The sequence below is a fragment of the Stegostoma tigrinum genome, chromosome 14 (genome assembly GCF_030684315.1).
Source record: "Stegostoma tigrinum isolate sSteTig4 chromosome 14, sSteTig4.hap1, whole genome shotgun sequence".
Classification (NCBI taxonomy): Eukaryota; Metazoa; Chordata; class Chondrichthyes; order Orectolobiformes; family Stegostomatidae; genus Stegostoma; species Stegostoma tigrinum.
Window position 1 is genome coordinate 33,867,648 of NC_081367.1, and position 19,751 is coordinate 33,887,398.

Genomic DNA, 19,751 nt, shown 5'->3' on the forward strand with positions numbered 1-19,751 from the left:
GAATCCCAAAGCCAATCTACCTAGCCTGCACATCTTTGGGCTGTGGTAGGAAACCAGAGTTCCTGGAGGAAACCCACGCAGACGCAGGGAGAACGTGCATACTCCACACTGATAATTGTCCAAGGGTGGAATCAAACCCAGGTCCCTGTTGCTGTGAGGCAGCAGTGTTAACCACTGAGCCTCCATGCCACCCCATTGTGATTAACTCACATAACTTCTCTGAAACAGTGTAATAATATAACATGCATTTTCTCTTAATTGCATCACTTTTGCAAATTAAATGAACAAGTGCATCAGTATATTCTGGAAAATATTCACACATGCTTGATCTTCAACAGATAATTGATCCCTTCGTTGAAGTGGAAATCATTGGTTTACCAATAGATTGCTGCAAGGAACATACCAGAGTGGTGGATGGTAATGGTAAGATCTTAGGTACAATTATGTACTGATTATGTTTGTTTACAATGGTGCTTTTCACTTTATAAATGAATAAACAGTGGTGTTGATGTGCCTCTTAAACACAAGTCTGCATTATTTGCTCAGGTACAAATACTTGTGCGTGATAACCTGTTTTAATTTAGAGCAGACTTTGTGCATACTAAAATGGCATAGATACTTTTTGATGGAGTCATTTCCTAATTGCTGTAAATATCACTTCAAGTTGTCATAAGTTTGGAAATAAAAGATGGAACATACAAGACCCATGTCTCGTTCACGCAAGCAGCACTAAAGAACACTATTGTTAAGGAGGAACAGTCTTGGTTAGGTTTGGTCTTTATAAACAATGAAAATTTTTTGCTATTGAGTTATTTGTCTTCTACTTACCAGAATAATTCACAAGAAATATGGCAGTAAAAGGAAATCAGCACTAAAATAATGAGAAGAAAGTGTTGATTGTTGGCAAGTTGACTCTGAACAGTAGAAATGTTACCATCGAGTTCAACAGCTAATGTTGAATGTTAACTGCCAATATTGAAAGAAATTGAGATCATAGGAATTTGTAGCTATTGGTAAGCAGGTTGGGGCCTTGGGATAGAGCATTTCCGTTGAAGGATAGTTTCTATGTTTTAGGTTGATAGATGTAACTACGGCACTCTATTTTTCAGCAGTTGTGAATGATTCAGTAAATCTATTTTTGTTTGAGCAAGGCTTAACCAAATAAGGCAAAAGAGGACCACATTGGCAGTAAATGTTAGAAAACCTATCCATGAAAAGTGGACATCACAACTTAGGACAAGGATTTGGACAGTTGTAGCCAGTTGCATGGTCCATTGAATTGTTTTTAATTTATTGGTGGTAAGTTCACCAAGGTTCATTACTTTTACAATCATCTGTTTCATGACTGATTAGTTTTCAATACTGTATTTTTGATTAATAAATACAGTTAATATAGTATAAAAATGACTAATTTAGCTACATGTAAGTGTTCAAATGGTTTCCTTGGTTCTGTTGGTTTTTACAGTGAATATATTGTAAACATGGTCAAGTTGAACTAAATACTAACTACTCCAGTCTATTTGCATTGTGTAGGTATTAATATCTAACACCACTAGCAATGGGAAGTTATAAAACTTAGTAGAGATGGGTGGTATGGGCTCATCTGGAACACTGAGTCAGATCTCGCCAAATATCTGGGAAGCCTTCCAGGTTGTGGAAAGAGTTCTGATGGTCTGTTTTAATAGCAAAAAGATCAGGTTTTGTCAGTACAAGAAAATGTAGCGATAATAGTTGAGGCTCTAGTCTGTCAAAACTGCAGTATGGATCATTTTTGGGGTTGCATGCGCTTGCGGGGAAGATTGGTAGATTCCAAAATAGAGGTCTGGAGAAATTTGTGGCTGTAAAAGCTGCTCCTTTTTTGAGGTCTTTTCAGCATTGGAACTGATTTCCTTGAATTCTTGAAGCAGTAATTCCTATGTTATAAGCTGTTGCATCATTTTGGAACATTAGATATGAATGAGCAGGGTTTAGAGGGATGTGAGCCAAATGCTGTCAAATGGGACTGGATTAATTTAGGATATCTGGTCGACATGGATGAGTTGGACGGAATGTTCTGTTTCCATGCTGTGCATCTCTATGACTCTATCTTCTGAATTATTGAGCATTGGAGAAGTGGTGAAAAGTACCAGCGATCCATGAAAATTGAGACAAACCTTGGGCTATGGGAAGATACTGGGAAGACTTCATGGGTATATGATCCTATGGATTGAATAGTGTTGGAGTTATAGCAATTGGTTAGTAATTCAGTAACTGTCAGTTCAAATCTCTTTATAAAATGGAGTTAAATAGATTTATTAATTTGTGGGCAAGCAAAAGAGCTTTAAAAGAATCTAAAGGGTTGTTGGATTATTGTAAACCTGCTGGTAATTTAATATTCATTAATCCTTCATACAATCTGACCAACACATGACTGTACTCCTGATAGTTTGTTTCCTCTCTTCGATACACACTTCCTCCTTCATGCGTGTAAGTGATAATGGGAACTGCAGATGCTGGAGAATCCAAGATAATAAAATGTGAGGCTAGATGAACACAGCAGGCCCAGCAACATCTCAGGAGCACAAAAGCTGACGTTTCAGGCCTAGACCCTTCATCATCAGCTCTCTGATGAAGGGTCTAGGCCCGAAACGTCAGCTTTTGTGCTCCTGAGATGCTAAAGGGTCTAGGCCCGAAACATCAACTTTTGTGCTCTTGAGATGCTACTGGGCCTGCTGTGTTCATCCAGCCTCACATTTTATTATCCTCCCTCATGGTCTCTGTCTTACAAATTGACTCATCTGCCACATTTACATTTATTGTGTTATATCATCAATTTTCGTTTAGTTTGCATGGTATTGATTTGATAGCTAAAAAGTTTTAAGTTTCAGTGTCACTATTTCTACATATCTAACATGGTTCTCCATATTTTTTAACCATGTAACGCACTTGCGTGTAAATGGTACAAATCAAAGGAGTCTAATTGTCACTGCAGCATTAGCATTTCTCTAACTGTGTTCTCTAATGCATTATTAAAACTGGCTATTTCCCAATAAAGCTGTCAATGGCAGAAGTATTTGTATCTCTGTGAGATTAAGAGATGTTCCAAACAGAAATGGAATCCTAAATTTAATTCTCATCTTTAGGGTTTAATCCTGTCTGGGAGGAAACTATAACTTTTACAATCCACATGCCTGAACTAGCCTTGATTCGCTTTCTAGTCTGGGATCATGATCCCATTGGTCGAGACTTTGTTGGTCAAAGAACTGTGCCTTTTAGTGCGCTAATGCCTGGTTAGTACACCTTTTAAAATCATTTATGAAGTCACCATTCATACTGCATTGTTATGGGTCAACAAGTAACATGTAGATTTGAACAAACATCTTCCTTCCATAGGATATAGGCATGTTTACCTAGAGGGCACAGCAGAAGCTTCACTATTCGTGCATGTGATGATTCATGACATTCATGGAAAGGTATGTAATGTTTCTTTTCATCTTGAATTTCGAAATATTTATCAGTCCTGCTGCTGCATTATTTGAATGAAATGTGCACTTTGAAGATAGAAAATTAGTCATTTAGTAAATCTAGCAAGATAAATTCACATGATTTTAAGCTTTGAGTAAGGCAAGTTAAAACAAAATTGCAAGTTAGCTTTTAGCAATTTAACTTCAGAAGGAATCAAACACAATTTTAAAGAAACTTTAAACTGTGAAGTCAATGATGAGTAAATTATATTCTTCAGATTTTAAACATTATTTAGAAATGGTATTGTCCTGTTATATAATTAGGAATGGAATGACTATATATAACCAACTGTCACTGTTACCTTTAAAACAACAATTCAGCTTCACTAACTTATTCAGCGCAATTAGACCATAAAAATAGGAGCTGAAGTGTGTCATTTAGTCCTTCGAGCCTGCTATGATATTCTGTGCGATCGTGGCTGACCTGATAATGCTCAACTCTATTTTCCTGCCTTGCCTCTGTAACCCATAATTCCCTTACTGATGGAAAAGCAGACTATCTCAGCCTTACTTAATGACCCAGGCATAATAGCAGTCTGCAGTAGCACAATCCAAAGATTTACTGTTCTCAGAGAGAAGGAATTCCTTCTCTTTATCTCAGATAGGTGACCCTTAACTCTGAGATTATGCTGTCTGGTCCTAGATTCTCCCACAAAAGAAACCAACCTCTCCACATGCACCCTGTCAGGTTTCCTTAGAATTTTGTGTGTTTAAGGTTGCCTGTCGTTTTTTTAAAACTCCCTTGAATGCAAGCCCAACCTATTCAACCTGCCTGCACAAGACAGTCCCTCCATACCTGGTATCAATTTCTTAAATTCTAAGTGAAATTTCTCCAGATTGCCTTCAGTGACTGTATATCTTTCCTTAGATAAAGGACCCAAAACTGTTCACAGTATACAAGCTGTAGTCTGACTAGTGTCTTGTATAGTTTCAGCAAGAACTCCCTATTTTTATACTCCATTCCCTTTGAAATAAAGGCCAAAATTCCATGTGTTTTCCTTACTACTTGCTATCCATATACGCCGATAATGCTGTGTGGAGCTGGAGGAATACAGCAGGCTAGGCAGCATCAGAGGAGCAGGAACGTTGACATTTCGGGTTGGCACCCTTCTTCAGAAAGATGATGCTGCCTAGCCTCCTGTGCTCCTCCAGCTCCACACTGTGTTATCTCTGACTCTAGCATCTGCAGTTCTTACTATCTCTGAGTGATCCCTATATGCTAGCTTTTTGTAATTCATCTATGAGGACTCCCAAATCCCTCAGTGCTGTAGCTTTCTGCAGTCTTTCTCCATTTAAAATTGTTCAGCTTCTTTATTCTTACAGCATAATATCACATCTTGCCACTTTATATTCCATCTGTCAAGCGTTTAACTGATCTGTATCTGTCTACAGATTCTCTGCTGTTCTCATCACTTGCCTAATCAATACTTTTGTGTCATGTGCAAACGTAGCTACTGCAAATTCATCTTCCTCATCCAAGTCACCAGTTTGGTAAATAATTGTGGGCCCAGCACTGATTCCTGCATACTGTACTAGTTACTGGTTGCCATCCTGAAAATGCCCTCATTTTCCAACTCTGTCATCTATTACTTTGCCAATCCATGCTAGTATACTACCTCCAACACCATGAACATTTATCTCCACAAGTAGTCTAACATGTGGTACATGATCAAATAACTTCTGAAAATATAGGTTCACTAACCACTTCCCCTTTTAGCTTTCCTACTTGTTACTACCTAAAAAAATTCTAACAAATTTGTCAGGCATGATTTCCCCTTCATGAAGTCATGCTTACTCGGCTTGATCATGCTATATGTTTATACCCTTTATAACACACTCTGAATTTTTCCCAATAACATATATTAAACCAATAGTTAACTGTTTCTTGTCTGTTCCCCTTTGTAAATAAAGGTGCTACATTGACAGATTGCTAATCCTTTCAGAAAGATGATGCTGCCTGGCCTGCTGTGCTCCTCCAGCTCCACACTGTTATCTCTGACTCCAGCATCTGCAGTTCTCACTTTTCCAGAATCTAAGGATTCTTGGAAGATTACCACTAGTGCACTCACTGTCTCTATAGCTACTCCTTTTGCTATCCTAGGATGCATTCCATCAGGTCCAAGCGACTTATCAGTTGTTAGCCCCATTAGTTTCCTTAGAACTTTTTCACTAGTGGTAGTTAGTTTAATTTTTTTTCTCCTTTTGCCTTTTAAGTATTTAGTTATTTTGAAATGTTATTAATGTCTTCTACTATGAAGACGAATGCAAAGTATTTACCCAACTCCTGTGTCATTTCCTGGTTGTCTATTATTATGTCCCGAACCTTATTCTCTAAGGGGCTGATCTTCATTTTGGCCTCTCTCTCTTCCTTTTTGCATATTTAAAGATGCTTTTGTTGCCCATCTAGACGTGATTTGAAAGTTTACTCTCAAAGTTGATCTTTGCCGTAGAGATCATCAGAACGGCCAATGCTGGAGAATCTGAGAGAAATGGAGAGCCATTTTTCTTTTTGGTCTTTTCCTTTGAAAACTTTCCCAATCCTCTGACCTACCACTAAACTTTACCGCATTGTATGTTTTTTCTTTCAAATTGACCCAATCCTTAACTTCCCTGGTTAATTGTGGCTGACTTATCCGCTTCCTGGATCTTGAAAATATACATTCGCTGTAGATATAAGAATAAAGGTTACATTTTCTGTGATAAGCTTATCAATCTTACCAGTGTTAACTTTGCAGTGAAACACTTTATTAGATCAGCTAACAGTGTTACTCTTGCTTCGGGTTGTAATTGCATTCCTCTTTCTTTTGAGAATAAGTTTCATAGATTTGATACCTTTGGTGCAGTTCCCACTAGTCCTTTCAGATTTTCTTCTACCTCTTTGCACATTCTTCATAATATACACACGGCAAACAAACTGCATAAAATCTCACTTCTAGGTGGCTGTTCAAGGTTGTCTAAACAATATTTATTAGTATATTGTTGATTAGTAATCAATATGTTGAACAGATATATTGGAACTGAATGATGCAGCCAGTGGAAAAAAAGAGACACTTCTGCTTATCTCAAGAAAAGATTCCACAAAAATGTAGTGGCATTAGTGAGTCAAATCCCCTATTTCACTGTAGTTTTGAATCAGGTGATATCTGTGACATCCAGCAGGGAAATCATAAGTAAGCTTATTGGACAATCAGATTTCACAATTAGCATGCAAGAAATAAAAAACATAGTTCAAAATTGACTTTTTAATTATGTTACAGACAGCAAAGTAAAATTTGGGAAATAACTATTGAGATTAAAGTAGAAAGTGAAACACCATAGTTTCAAAACAACACTGTCTTAAAAGTTTGCATTGTTTACATCTTATTATGAGAAAATTAATTACACTTCGCATTCGTAAAATGAGATTTTCCACATAAGAGAATTCATAAGTATCATGATTATAGCTCATCAAAATTTGTTTGTACTTCATTTAGCAAGGCTTAAATTTGTCAATAGTTTATACAATGTCAGGAGGGCATACGCAGATGTAGTTCACTCAAATCACAGATTCCGTGTTAGTCATGTCTGTGAACACTGGAACAGGGCCCCACTGACAACTTCCAGATTTCTGTGTTTCACTATTCATATGCAGATACTACAAGCTACTATCAGTTTTACATAGCAATGAAGGTGATACTTCCTGTTTCACTGGTATTATAATGAAGAATGCAGACCATTTAATTTTCATTAACTTGAGATGTTAACTAAGAATTATTTTCCCCTTCAATTTACTTAAAAGAATTTTAAAAACTGAATGATCACTGTGTATGATTGTAAAGCGAACAAAAACAATTTCCATTATCTCTAAAAACAATTTCCAACTGTTTTAGTAACTATTTAATATGTACATCTTTTCTTTTAAACTTCTACAGTGGAGTACGCTGCATAATATACAGCACTGTAGAAACTTAAAAGAAAAGCTATACTGCATAGTCTCCACCAGTAATGGCATTAATTTAGAAATTACAGGTAGTTTGTCTGGTATGACTTTGCTAATGTTTTTCCTGATTATATGTCAAGATGTATTAGAACATAGAACATAGAAAAGTACAGCACAGTACAGGCCCTTCAGCCCACGATGTTGTGCCGTGGAATATTCCTAATCCAAAAATAAAATAACCTAACCTACATTCCCCTCAATTCACTGCTGTCCATGTGCATGTCCAGCAGTCACTTAAATGCCACTAATGACTCCACTTCCACGACTACCACTGGTAAACTATTCCATGCGCTCACAACTCTCTGGGTGAAGAACCTCCCTCTGACGTCTCCTCTATACCTTCCTCCTAACACCTTAAAACTATGACCCCTCATGGCAGTCAGTCCTGCCCTGGGGAAAAGCCTCTGGCTATCGACTCTATCCATGCCTCTCATTACCTTGTACACCTCGATCAGGTCACCTCTCTTCCTCCTTCTCTCCAGAGAGAAAAGTCCAAGCTCAGTCAACCTCTCCTCGTAAGACAAGCCCTCCAGTCCAGGCAGCATCCTGGTAAACCTCCTTTGCACCCTCGCCAAAGCCTCCACATCTTTCCTATAATAGGGCAACCAGAACTGGACACAGTATTCCAAGTGTGGTCTCACCAGGGCTTTGTAGAGCTGCAGCATAACCTCGCGGCTCTTAAACTCGGTCCTCCTGTTAATGAAAGCCAAAACACCATATGCTTTCTTAACAACCTTATCCACCTGGGTGGCAACTTTGAGGGAGCTATGCACTTGAACACCAAGATCCCGCTGTCCCTCCACACTGCCGAGAATCCTGCCTTTAATCCTATATTCAGCATTTAAGTTCGACCTTCCAAAATGCATCACTTCGCATTTATCCAGGTTGAACTCCATCTGCCATTTCTCAGCCTAGCTCTGCATTCTGTCAATGTCTCGCTGAAGCCTGCAATAGCCCTCGATACTATCAACGGCACCTCCAACCTTTGTGTCATCAGCAAACATACTAACCCATCCCTCAACCTCCTCATCCAAGTCATTTATAAAAACTACAAAGAGCAGAGGCCCAAGAACAGAGCCCTGCGGAACACCACTCAGCACTGACCTCCAGGCAGAATACTTACCATCTACAACCACTCTCTGCCTCCTGTCAGCCAACCAATTCTGAATCCAGACAGCCAAATCACCCTGTATCCCATACCTCCTGACTTTATGAATGAGCCTGCCGTGGGGAACCTTATCAAATGCCTTGCTGAAGTCTATCTACACCACATCCACTGATCGACCATTGTCAACCTGTCTCGTGACTTCCTCAAAGAACTCAATAAGATTTGTAAGCCATGACCTGCCCCTCACAAAGCCATGCTGACTCCCTTTAATCACGCTATGCTTTTCCAAATAATCATAAATCCTATCCCTCAGAATTCTTTCCAAAACCTTGCTGACCACAGACGTAAGACTGACTGGTCTGTAATTTCCAGGGATTTCCCTATTCCCTTTCTTGAAAAGAGGAACAACATTTGCCTCCCTCCAATCTTCCGGTACAACTCCCGTGGAGATGTATTGTAGAAACCCAGAACCATCTTGTTCAGCTCTTTATCAGGAGTACAGAGTTCTAAAAGATAAATATAGTTGCTTTTCCTGATTTGAGTTACAACTTTAATCACCAGATGCAGCAACTAATGGGACTCAAAGGTCTTTTTAACAAGAATACCGAGTATGCCTCTGTAAACAGAAACCGTGGCAACTTTATACAAAAGAAATCTTTTGGGAATCGAGTTCTACGCCGCACTGCCAGTGCACCTACAAAGGAAAGCAAAAAGGGCAAAAGTGTGCTCTTGGAAATGTGCACTGAATTGAGGCAACAGGAATCCAAGTCCCTTGATAGCAGGAAGCATGAAACACAGAGCAAGCATGGAACAAAGAAACTCCAAACCCGGCCTTCTTCCATGCCAGTTGATAAATTGCTTTATGGAGAAGTAACACCACTTACTGCTGAATGGCAACGTAACTCTGGTAAGATGTTACAGAATTATAAAAATCCACTATCAGGTAATATTTTTAAACAGTGGTACCAAGTGTACTTTAATTTTTTTCTGTCGGAAGAAAGATCACATTGTAGGGTGTTTGTTCTCATCAGTTACAAAAATATAATTTTCTGATGTCACACATGAAAAATGGAAACTGCTTAGTTGCTTAAAATGTCTTAGGACTACCTTACCATGCATATCCTATTTTGTTCCATTGATCTCCAATCTGTATGTGTACAAAGGCTATGTCTCAACTGTATCCCTATTTTTCTATTAGCAAAGTAAACTTGTTATCTATAAACAATAAGGTTCTTGCTTAATTTTCTTTTATTTGTTTAACTGATATTCTTTGGTCATAAATAATTTTAGGGAGCTTATTTTTGATATTTTACCAATGTTTTATTTTCCTTGAATCATTTGCACCCTTTTTTTGATTAGTATTTCACTGCAATTCATTATTAGCCCATTGAGACCTTTCACCAATAATTCAAAATTAACCAAAACCAGCTCTTAGCTCTACATGTTATTTAATAGTTCACGATCCATCTGAGTGGTCAGTATCTGCAATACTTTGCACGTTCTTCTAATGTCACTTCACTTTCAAAAGTGTGAATCATGCCTCAAACTTAACCAAAGACATCATATAACTGCACTGTTTACTGGAAGTTTATTCTCATGAGTGTTCTGAATTCAGGTTTTTAAAAAGGACTTCCAGTACCATTTGGCAGAAATCAAAATGTTTATTAGAAAAGTAAAGGAAAAGTCGCCTTAGTCCCAAAGGACCATAGGGTTGTTCTGTGATCAAAGAGGGACAACTGGTGGTGTTTCAACCTGAGGGCCACCATGCTTCAGGGAGGAGAGAGGCTGCGAAGGAGAATCCTTCATAGTAGCATCAGCTGATATGAGAAATGAATCCATACTGTTAGTATCAGTTTGCATTTCAAACCGGCTGCCCAACCAACTGAGCTAACCAATTCCCCCCGCCATATGGTTACTAATCATTGGGTAAGCTATATATGTAAATAGCTATAAGGAAAGATGTTGTTTTGGCAATACTGAGACTGGGTTCAACAAAAAAATGCTCCTGGGGAGGAGGTATTTGGCAAAGATAGAGAAGGGAGGGAAAAAAGGAGATGCGACAGTTTGATGAAATTTATTACTGGAGAGCTAGCTATAGAGTGCCTGCGAGCAATCAAAGACCAAATCTCATTAATTAGATCTGAGAAGCAATAATAGAGTTATTATGCAATCTGATATATTTTAGAGTACAGCAAATAGAGGGAAGTAAAAAGAGAATAAGATTTGCAAATAAATATTAATGATTGCGTTAAGGGAAAAAATGGGGAGGCATTTCAGAAATGTATTTCAGAAGTTTCTTGATAAATATGTATTCTGCTCAACGAAGAAGATGGATCTAGTTCAGTGGAATGACGTGTGTTATGTGGAGAATTTCACAGGTGGAGAGCGTTTTCGGTATATTGATGATACTGCCACCAGATTTAGACTAGATATGAATAAAGTGCAGTTTAGAATAAAAATGCACAACCTGGGGCGGTCTAATACTGACGGATTATGGAGGAATCTGGCCTGTGCATATTAGAATCAGGAACTGGCACTGAGAAATGTTATGTAATAATAGATGGCTTTTAAAGAGGAGTTTCAGTGCAGTGCTTTTGCAAAAGAGAAAAGGGAGGAGCAACCAAAGTTGAATGATATGAGAATTTAAGAGAGAGGGATGAAGCTGAAATCGGCGACTGGTCAAACTTCAGGTATCTATTTCTGATAAGGTCAGAAATAGGGGTGATCTGTGATGATTGCATGATGTTCAGCACCATTTGTGAGACACTTCAGATACTGAAGCAGTGCATGACCAGTAAGATGCGGACAACATCCGGGGCTGATAAATAGCAAGTGACATTCATACTATATAAGTGCTCGGCAAAGACCATCTCAAACCTAGCCATCACCTCATGACATTCAATCGCATTATCATCGTTGAATCATCTGGAAGGCACACATCAGGAATTTGCTGGAATACCCTCTACTTGCCTGGATGGGTTGACACCATGCTGAGGGCAGAACAGCCCATTTGATTGGAACCTGATTCACCATGTTGATCATTCAGTTCCTTCACCACTGATGCACAGTGGCAGCAGTGTGCAGCATCCACAAAATGAACTGCAATAATTCACCAAAGCTCCTTTGACAAAATCTTCTAAACTGCGACCTTTACCATCTAGAAGAACAAAAAAGATAGATACACGGGAACCCTGCAAACATATAAGTTTCCCTTCAACTAACACATCATTCTGGTTTGGAAGTATAATGTCATTCTTTCACTGTTACTGCATCAGCATCCTGGAACTCACTTCCCAACAGCACCATGCGTATTCCTGTACTTCAAGGGCCGCAGTGTTTTAAAAAGGAAGCTCATCACCACACTCTGGACAAATAATGATGGGCAATAAATACTGCTAGCCACTGATGGCCACATCCCACGAGTGAATGAATGATTAAAAAAGAAATGGTTGTTAGACAAGCAATGGGCTGATAAGTGGTCAAAATAGAGAACAGTTGATGAAGGCAGAAGGCTGGACTAAAGCCCAAATGACTATTTTGCATTGCTGTTTACAAAGGAAAAGAACTTTATTAAATCTATGAACAATCAAGAGATCGTTGAGATACTGGACGAAACGAGACTGAAACAGATAATATCAGTGACACCTTGCAGTTTACTCTTCAATAGAGTATGTCTCTGTAGAATCTGCAGAATCTCTTTTATGCACATAATGAAGCAGGATGTGAGAATATTGGCTGTCTCCTCTATTATGGAATTCCCAGAGAGTAAAGTATTCGCAGAGAAGGAGGTGGAGTATGATGTGATGCAGTAATTGTATTCCCTTAAATTTCCTACAAGGGGAGAAACAATGAAGTGACAGATGAGGCAAGAATGTGCAGCCAACAGCAAATTACTATGCAGGTCATGATTGAGAACGATTCCATAGTTGTGCAAACATATTTACAGGGGTCACTAACTGAGAAAACAAGCTACATCTAATAGCCATACTATAAAAGGAACTTGAGATAAAAAGGGACATACCTTATATATTCACTGACAGGATGTGATCGATTTATTGTTGTCACGTTTACTAAGATACAGTAAAAAGCACTGTTTTGCATGCTACACAGGCAGATCGTATATATAAAGCGCATAAGGATAGCAGAACAGAGTGCAGGATATTGTGTTACAACCACAAAGAAGGTACATCGAGAGAGATCAAAATTAACATCTGAGAGGTCCAATCAAAAGTCAGATAACAGCAGGGAAGAAACTGTTCTTGAATCTATTCATATGTGTATTCAAACTTTTATATATTCTGCCTGATGAAAGAGGGTGGAAGAAAATATTACCAGATTCGGAGGAGTCTTTGATTATTTTGGTTGCTTTCCTGAGGCAGCGGGAAGTATAGATGGAGTCAATGGATGGATGATTGGTTTGCATGATGGGCTGGGCTGTGTTCACAACTCTGTAGTTTCTTGCAGTCTTGAAATGATGAGTTGCCATGCCACACTGTGATGCACCCAGATACAATGCTTTCTGTATTGCATCTATAAAAATTGGTAAGAGTTCTCGTGGACATGCCCAATTTCCTTAGCCTCCTGAGGAAGTAGAGATTTTGTAATGCTTTCAAGTCTATGTGTTTGGCACCACATTCACAAGCATCCACCCCCTCCACCACTGGTGCTGAGTAGCAGCAGGTTGTCGTATCTAGAAGATGCACTGCAGAAATTCACCAAAGCACCGTGAGTAGACCAGGACAGATTGTTGGTGATCGTTACTCCCAGAAGCTTGACACTTTCGACCATCTCCACCTCAGCACCATTAATGCAGAGAGGGGCTTGCCTTCCACTCTACTTCCTGAAGTCAATAACCAGCTCCTTCAATTTGCTGACGTTGACAGAGAGATTATTTGTTTACACCATGCCACCAAGTTATCAATCTCTATCCTATATTCTGTCATGTCGTGGTTTGAGATCCAACCTACAACAGTGATGTCGTCAGCAAACTGGGAGATGGAGTTGGGGCAGAAATTGGTCACAAAGTTGTGAATGTACAAAGAGTCAGTAGGAGGCTGAGTACACAGCTTTGCAGGCGCTGATGGTGAGGATTATGGTGGAGGAGGTGTTGTCACCTCGTCTTACTGATTGCAGCCAATGGGTCAGGAAATTGAGGATCCAGTTAGAGAAGGAGGAGCCAAGACTTAGGTCTGGGTGTTTAGAGAGAAGTTTGTTTGGAATTATGGTGTTGAAGGCAGAATTGTGATCAATAAGTAGGAGCCTGATATAGGTACCATTGTTATCCAGATATTCCAAAATGAGTGTAGGGCCAGGGAGATTGTGTCTGCTGTGGACCCGTTGTGCTGTTTTGGTGAATTGCACAGAATCAAGGCAATTTGGTCAACGGAAGTTGCTACAAACCATGGCTAACCCCTTGAAGTACTTCATAATTATGAAAATCAGAGCCACCCGGCGATAGACATTAAGTCCCGTTGCAGGATTTTCCTTTGGCACTGGGATGATGTTGGGGACTTCAGATCATAGTAAGGAGAGGTTAAGGATGTCTGCGAATAATCCCTGCAGCTGGTTGCATAGATCTGGGGGCACAGCTAGGGACTCCATGAAGGCCAATCATTTTCCATGGGCCCACTCTCAAGAAGACCAATCTAATGTCTGTGGCGGTGACTGTGGACACCACTGATTTATTGCCCATCCCTAATTGCTTTTGAGAGGTGGCAGTAAGCTGCATTTGGTGTAGGTGTACCACAATGCCATGAGGAAGGGAGTTCCAGGATTTTAATGAGCAACGCTAAAGGAAAGGCGACGTATTTCCAAGGAAGGTGAATGACTTAGAGGGGAACTTTCAGGTAGTGGTGTTGCCATGTATCTGGTGCCCTTGTCCTTCTAGGTGGAAGTGGCTGTGGGTTTAGAAGGAGCTGTCTGGACCTTTGGTGAATTTCTGTAGTGCATCTTCTAGATACTACACACTACTGCTACTGGGCATTGGTGGTGGAGGAGATGGATGCTTCTGGATCTGGTGCACAGGCTGCTTTGTCCTGAATAATATCAAGGTACCTAGGTGTTGTTGGAGCTGCAACCATCCAGGCAAGTGGAAATTATTCCATCACACGTCGGATTTGTGCCCAGTAGATGGTTGATTGGCTTTGGGGAGCCAGGAGGTGAGTTATTTGCTATTAGATTCCTAGTACCTGACCTACTTTTGTAGCCACAGTATTACTTATAGTTGCCTGTAAATAGACTTGTTAACAAGTCAAGCAACAAATAATTTGTTTTCAATTTCATTAGTTGTATCATCATCTTGCACCAACTCAAAGTACTATTTGGCTAAGTTATGTGGTGGTGTATTCTCTGAACTCTGTTATCTCTGTTGTATACTTGTGTACTTCTGCTTTGTCTTCCTCCAGGAAACCAATTCATCTGAATGTTTTGTAAAAAAACTTGTTAAAACAATTCTCCATTTAAGAATTGCTGCCAGAGTCCCGTTAAAACACTTCATGATGTAGCCTATAAAGTTCACCATTGTTTAAAAAAATCGCTGGTACTTTTTCTCTCTTTTAGGAAGACAAATTTAAATTAAAAATAAGTGAATTCATGAAAAATATTCGTGACAAAAGTAAATGTTATGAAAAATTTCTGTATATTAAATTCATTGTTCAGATATGCCTTTCTCTTTGATTCTTGCTGTCAAGTGCATTCATTTGAAATTCTGTAATGTGGACCTGATTTGAGAATTACTTTAACAAAGATGTTTCTATTTTTGTCCTGTCTTCACTGTTGCTTTTTTCAAAACTGACTAGGAAACTTCTACAGGTAAATCTAAACTTTGAAAATGGTGCTTCACTGAAAAGAATAAAAATTGCATTTTACAGATACCTTTATTGCATTTTTCAGATTTGAAATGTGATTAAATTTAAACTGAAACATTTCCAAAAGTTCAGTGAAGGACCTCATCACAGCTTCTTTTCTCTTCTTCTCTCTCCAAGTTTTTAAAAATACTTGTTTGAGACCTGTATCCTAAAAATATGTTTTCTGATGTAATTTTTAAATATACATATCTTCAGTAAAATGACCAGCCAGCATGAATATCTGAATTGCATTGAAGAGTTTCAAACTTACAAACCTGAAATTGATATGCAAGTCTAAGTTCTAAATCTAGAGATGAATATTTTTGGTCCAAGGTCAAAACCATGTTACTTACAGGTTAAAAAATCTTTGTCAAACCTTGGGATCAGCAAAACCACTCAATGTATTGCCTTTTCCCCTTTCATGTCGACTAATGAATGTCTGTTTCTATGATTAGTTTCTCCTGCAACATGTCTAGCCTGTCACCAGAAGCTCTCGCTTGAGCTTGCTACTCAGAATCAAGCATAGCTAATGAAGAGACTTTCCTACTGTCCTCCTGACAGAGGTGTATTGGAGGGATTTACAGATTGAGAACCAACTTGTTTGTGCATTTGTTATGAATACATTTTCCATAATCATCAAGCCCTGTAAAAGGAACTAGAACTTCTGGTTCAGAGGCAGATTTTTTTTTTACCCCATGCCTCCACACCACCTATACTCAAATTATATAGAGCAGTTAAATTTTTACTAGAGAATATAGATGTGAACATTTATCATGAACTGAGGGTAAAGATCACGATGTGGGCTGGAATGTTGCAGCCATTACCTGTATTCATCAATGCATGTACCTCTGTTCCTGACTGGAAGGCAGATCAGATCTCAAAACCAGTGCTGTTATATGGTCTCCATTCACTAGCAATGACGAAACTGGGGTTCAAAATTAACCCTTTCTGTTTCAGAGATCATAATTCCACTACTGACCAATAGTCATTCTATCCAGATGCAAGAGCATCTGCTATGTAGAGGTCATATTCTAGCTTAACTTATTGCCACAGTCTGGAGTAGGGCTTAAATTATTACGTATAAAACTTACAATAATATGAGGTAAAAGGGAAATCAGAGCTTCCTTATAAAACTCACTGTCTGACCATTTGTTTTTCAGAAACAAAAACAACTTCAAATAAAAAATGTTACGAAGATAATCATGTGAAATCATCATTGGTTTCATCTCACAGTATTCCATTAACAAGTGCCAATGAATTTTATGGATCTCAGTCACAAGACTTAATGGGGAATATTTCTGAAGTGTTGTCTGTAAACACTGAACATTTTTCATCTAATGTTCAAACATCTAAGTGTGGTTCCTTTGAACCTCTTCCCTTCAAAGAACAATACCATACGTCTGTTGAACTTGATGGGACATGTAATAAAGGACAATTACACAAAAAGGAATGGTGCCAATTTGAAAATAATCAGTTTGTGTGTCAGCTGACCAAAGATAATCTGAAACAAGAACAAAATGTTACTGGGCCACAACAGGACCCAAATATACAAAGTGATATAGCTGCTCAAGGCAATGCAAAGCTTTCGGAAGGTGAAGAAAATGTTGAAAAATTAGATTCTAACAATGACGAGCTTTATATCACAATGTCTCCTATTGGTTCACCAGTTCCTATTAACAATTTTGATGCTTCACCATCATTAAATCTGACTCCTGGCAGCACAGTCTCTCATTTGATTGATGCAATGACCTTGTCGAATGAAAGTAGAGTAGGCAGTTCTATTTCAGCATTCATTTCACAGTTTGAAACGACACCTGACAGAACAAATCTGACTATGGTTTCAAATTTTCAAGGAGCTAACCATGAAACTTTAAGCATGATGCCTGGACTGTCAAATACTCATGGCTTAGAAGTGAATGCAGCTATAGATCCACGATATCGGAATGCTAGAACAAAGAAATCATGTTTGGATACCACAGCAGATACTACAATCTTCTCCAGCCCTGAAACATCAGACCATTCTACTTATGCTATAATTGGTGAGGATGTCCTCTCACGAGTTTCTTTGCATAACACTGCAAGTGAAAATGCATTTGACAGAACTTTGGAGGTAACACGAGATAAACATGTAGATCCTCTGGGTATCCATACAAATATCTTTGTAAATTCAAGTGTATCCAGTATCTATGATGAAACCCAGAGCCGAACGGAAGCATATCGTATATGTGATCTTACAACTAGCATATGTACAGCAACTGATGATACAATTCTTAATGTGTCTCTCCCAATTGATTCTGTTGGCAGTAGTTTAATAGAATTGGATGAATTTGAGTCTACAGTGACAGCTACAAAAAACTGCAGTGAAGACACGGGCCCAGAAAATTCTCTATCAACTCGTAATTTTTATCAATCGGGTTTCATGAATGAGAAAAATGTAAGCAACTGCTTGATTTTGGAGCACCTACTGGCTTCACATGAAAAAGCATTGAGTACTTCAAACACAAATAATTATAATCCATGTTCCACTCCATGTAGAACCTCAACAAACATCGATCCTTTCAGCACAGTCTATCAACCAAGTGCATGTAAATCCAAAAGTCTTGGAGATCTGACTTCTGAGGATATAAGCTGCACCTTTGAAAGCAAATACAAATTCATTAGCAAAAGTTTTTTTGTGCCACCATCAAAAAATCATCAAATAATATCTTCCCATGAAAACGTGCCACAGCCTGCAGATGCATTAACAGAGCAATTACGCAAACTTGTAACCTTAGAACAGGAGGAAAATCAAGAAACCCTAGTTTCCAGCATACAGCCAGAATCAGGTGACCAAAGGGGACTATTAAGGAAACTCTCATCCAGAAGCCAGAGCAGAGTCCGTTATGTTGCTAACAGGGCAAAGCAAATTCAGGAAGCCAACAAGCATAGATTTTCTGGTGGTGTGGTTTTAAGAAATAAACCCCCAGTACAGCACCATATAGTTAACAGGCATTCCACAGGCTCCTACATTGCAGGATACATGAACCAACTTCAAGAGGAAGGATTGGAAAGCCGGGGTATTCCTGAAGGATCTTGTAACACACTACATCATAGATACCTTGATAACTTTTACACTGACAACTCGATCTTGCAAACTGAACCGAGCTCTGTCAGTGAGCCAGAAATTTACTTTTTGCTCCGACTGTGATTTAGCTTTTAAAACAAGGCATTTGCAATTTTTGATAATAGCTCTGTCATTGAAATATTATTTTGGAATACGTTTTTGTTGTATATTTCCTTACCTGTTTATAAAAATAAGAGTTGTCATCTTCTGAAAAGTATATCTTTGATTTGGACTTGTTTTGCACAAAGAATAGCAAAATTTAAATGCATAAAATCCTTTGTTAGAGTCTGTAAATGAAATACATCAATTGTTATAGATATATACACCAATTGCACCAATGTTTAGTGATGATGTGTTACGATGTTTGATGGGAAAAACATCCACTTTTGTACCCATGATTTCTCTCATATTTCTAGATTTTGTTTTTGTAAGTTTGTTCAGATTTGTAAAAGTTACTTTCTTTGTTTTATGAAATAAAAACATCCATTTCATTTGATGTTTTAATTTTATCCATATTTTGAAATACATTTTCGGTCCAGAGATACCAAGAAATAGAATTATGGGAAGAAATGCCCTGTGTATTTGTGCCCCAAGACATGTAACTAGGATGTAAAACAACTAGCCACTGTTTTAAAAAAAACAGGCAATTGAGTTCATGAACTATACATGATATTACATTGACTAAACTTTCTTCATATTTTCCAACCATGCAGGATCATTTATTGCAATTGCACTGGTTCAGAATTAATATAAAATTAGCCCCAGAATTTTGGGCACGAAAGGAAACAAAACTTCATTTGTAAGTACTTGGAATCCTACCTTTGATTTTCCATATTTTCCTATACCTGTATTCTTTATCAATATTTTCCATATTTAAATGAATGTATTTCTTTGTCATCAATGAAGGTGACATTCAAAACTATGCATAAGTGATATGTTGCAAGCTGCAAAATTTAAGTATGAGATAACAATGTGTAGAGCTGGTTGAACACAGCGGGCCAAGCAGCATCAGAGGAGCAGGAAAGCTGATGTTTCAGGCCTGGACCTCAAGAAGGGTCTAGACAGGAAATGTCAGCCTTGCTGCTCCTCTGAATCTGCTTGGCCTGCTATATTCATCCAGCTCCACACATTGTTATCTCAGATTCTCCAGCATTGGCAGTTCCCATGATATCTGCAAAATTTAATTTTCATTTTTTTTAAAAAATGGAACATA

The 19,751-nt window shown here is 38.5% G+C and overlaps 1 protein-coding gene across 4 annotated transcripts in view; it reads left to right on the top strand.

Annotated features, from left to right (window-relative positions):
* Nucleotides 1-18,946, top strand: part of plch1 (phospholipase C, eta 1) — a 145,775-nt gene extending 126,829 nt beyond the window's left edge. For 3 of the 4 annotated variants that reach the window (XM_059651087.1, XM_059651085.1, XM_059651086.1), the window contains 5 exons: nt 339-423; nt 3,123-3,269; nt 3,346-3,452; nt 9,152-9,497; nt 16,596-18,946. In XM_059651087.1, the coding sequence (XP_059507070.1) occupies nt 339-423; nt 3,123-3,269; nt 3,346-3,452; nt 9,152-9,497; nt 16,596-18,622 (2,712 nt within the window). In that variant the 3' untranslated portion in view covers nt 18,623-18,946. The remainder of the gene's footprint in view (nt 1-338; nt 424-3,122; nt 3,270-3,345; nt 3,453-9,151; nt 9,498-16,595) is intronic. The other variant, XM_059651088.1, reaches the window with a different exon arrangement.
* The last annotated feature ends 805 nt before the right edge of the window (nt 18,947-19,751 follow it).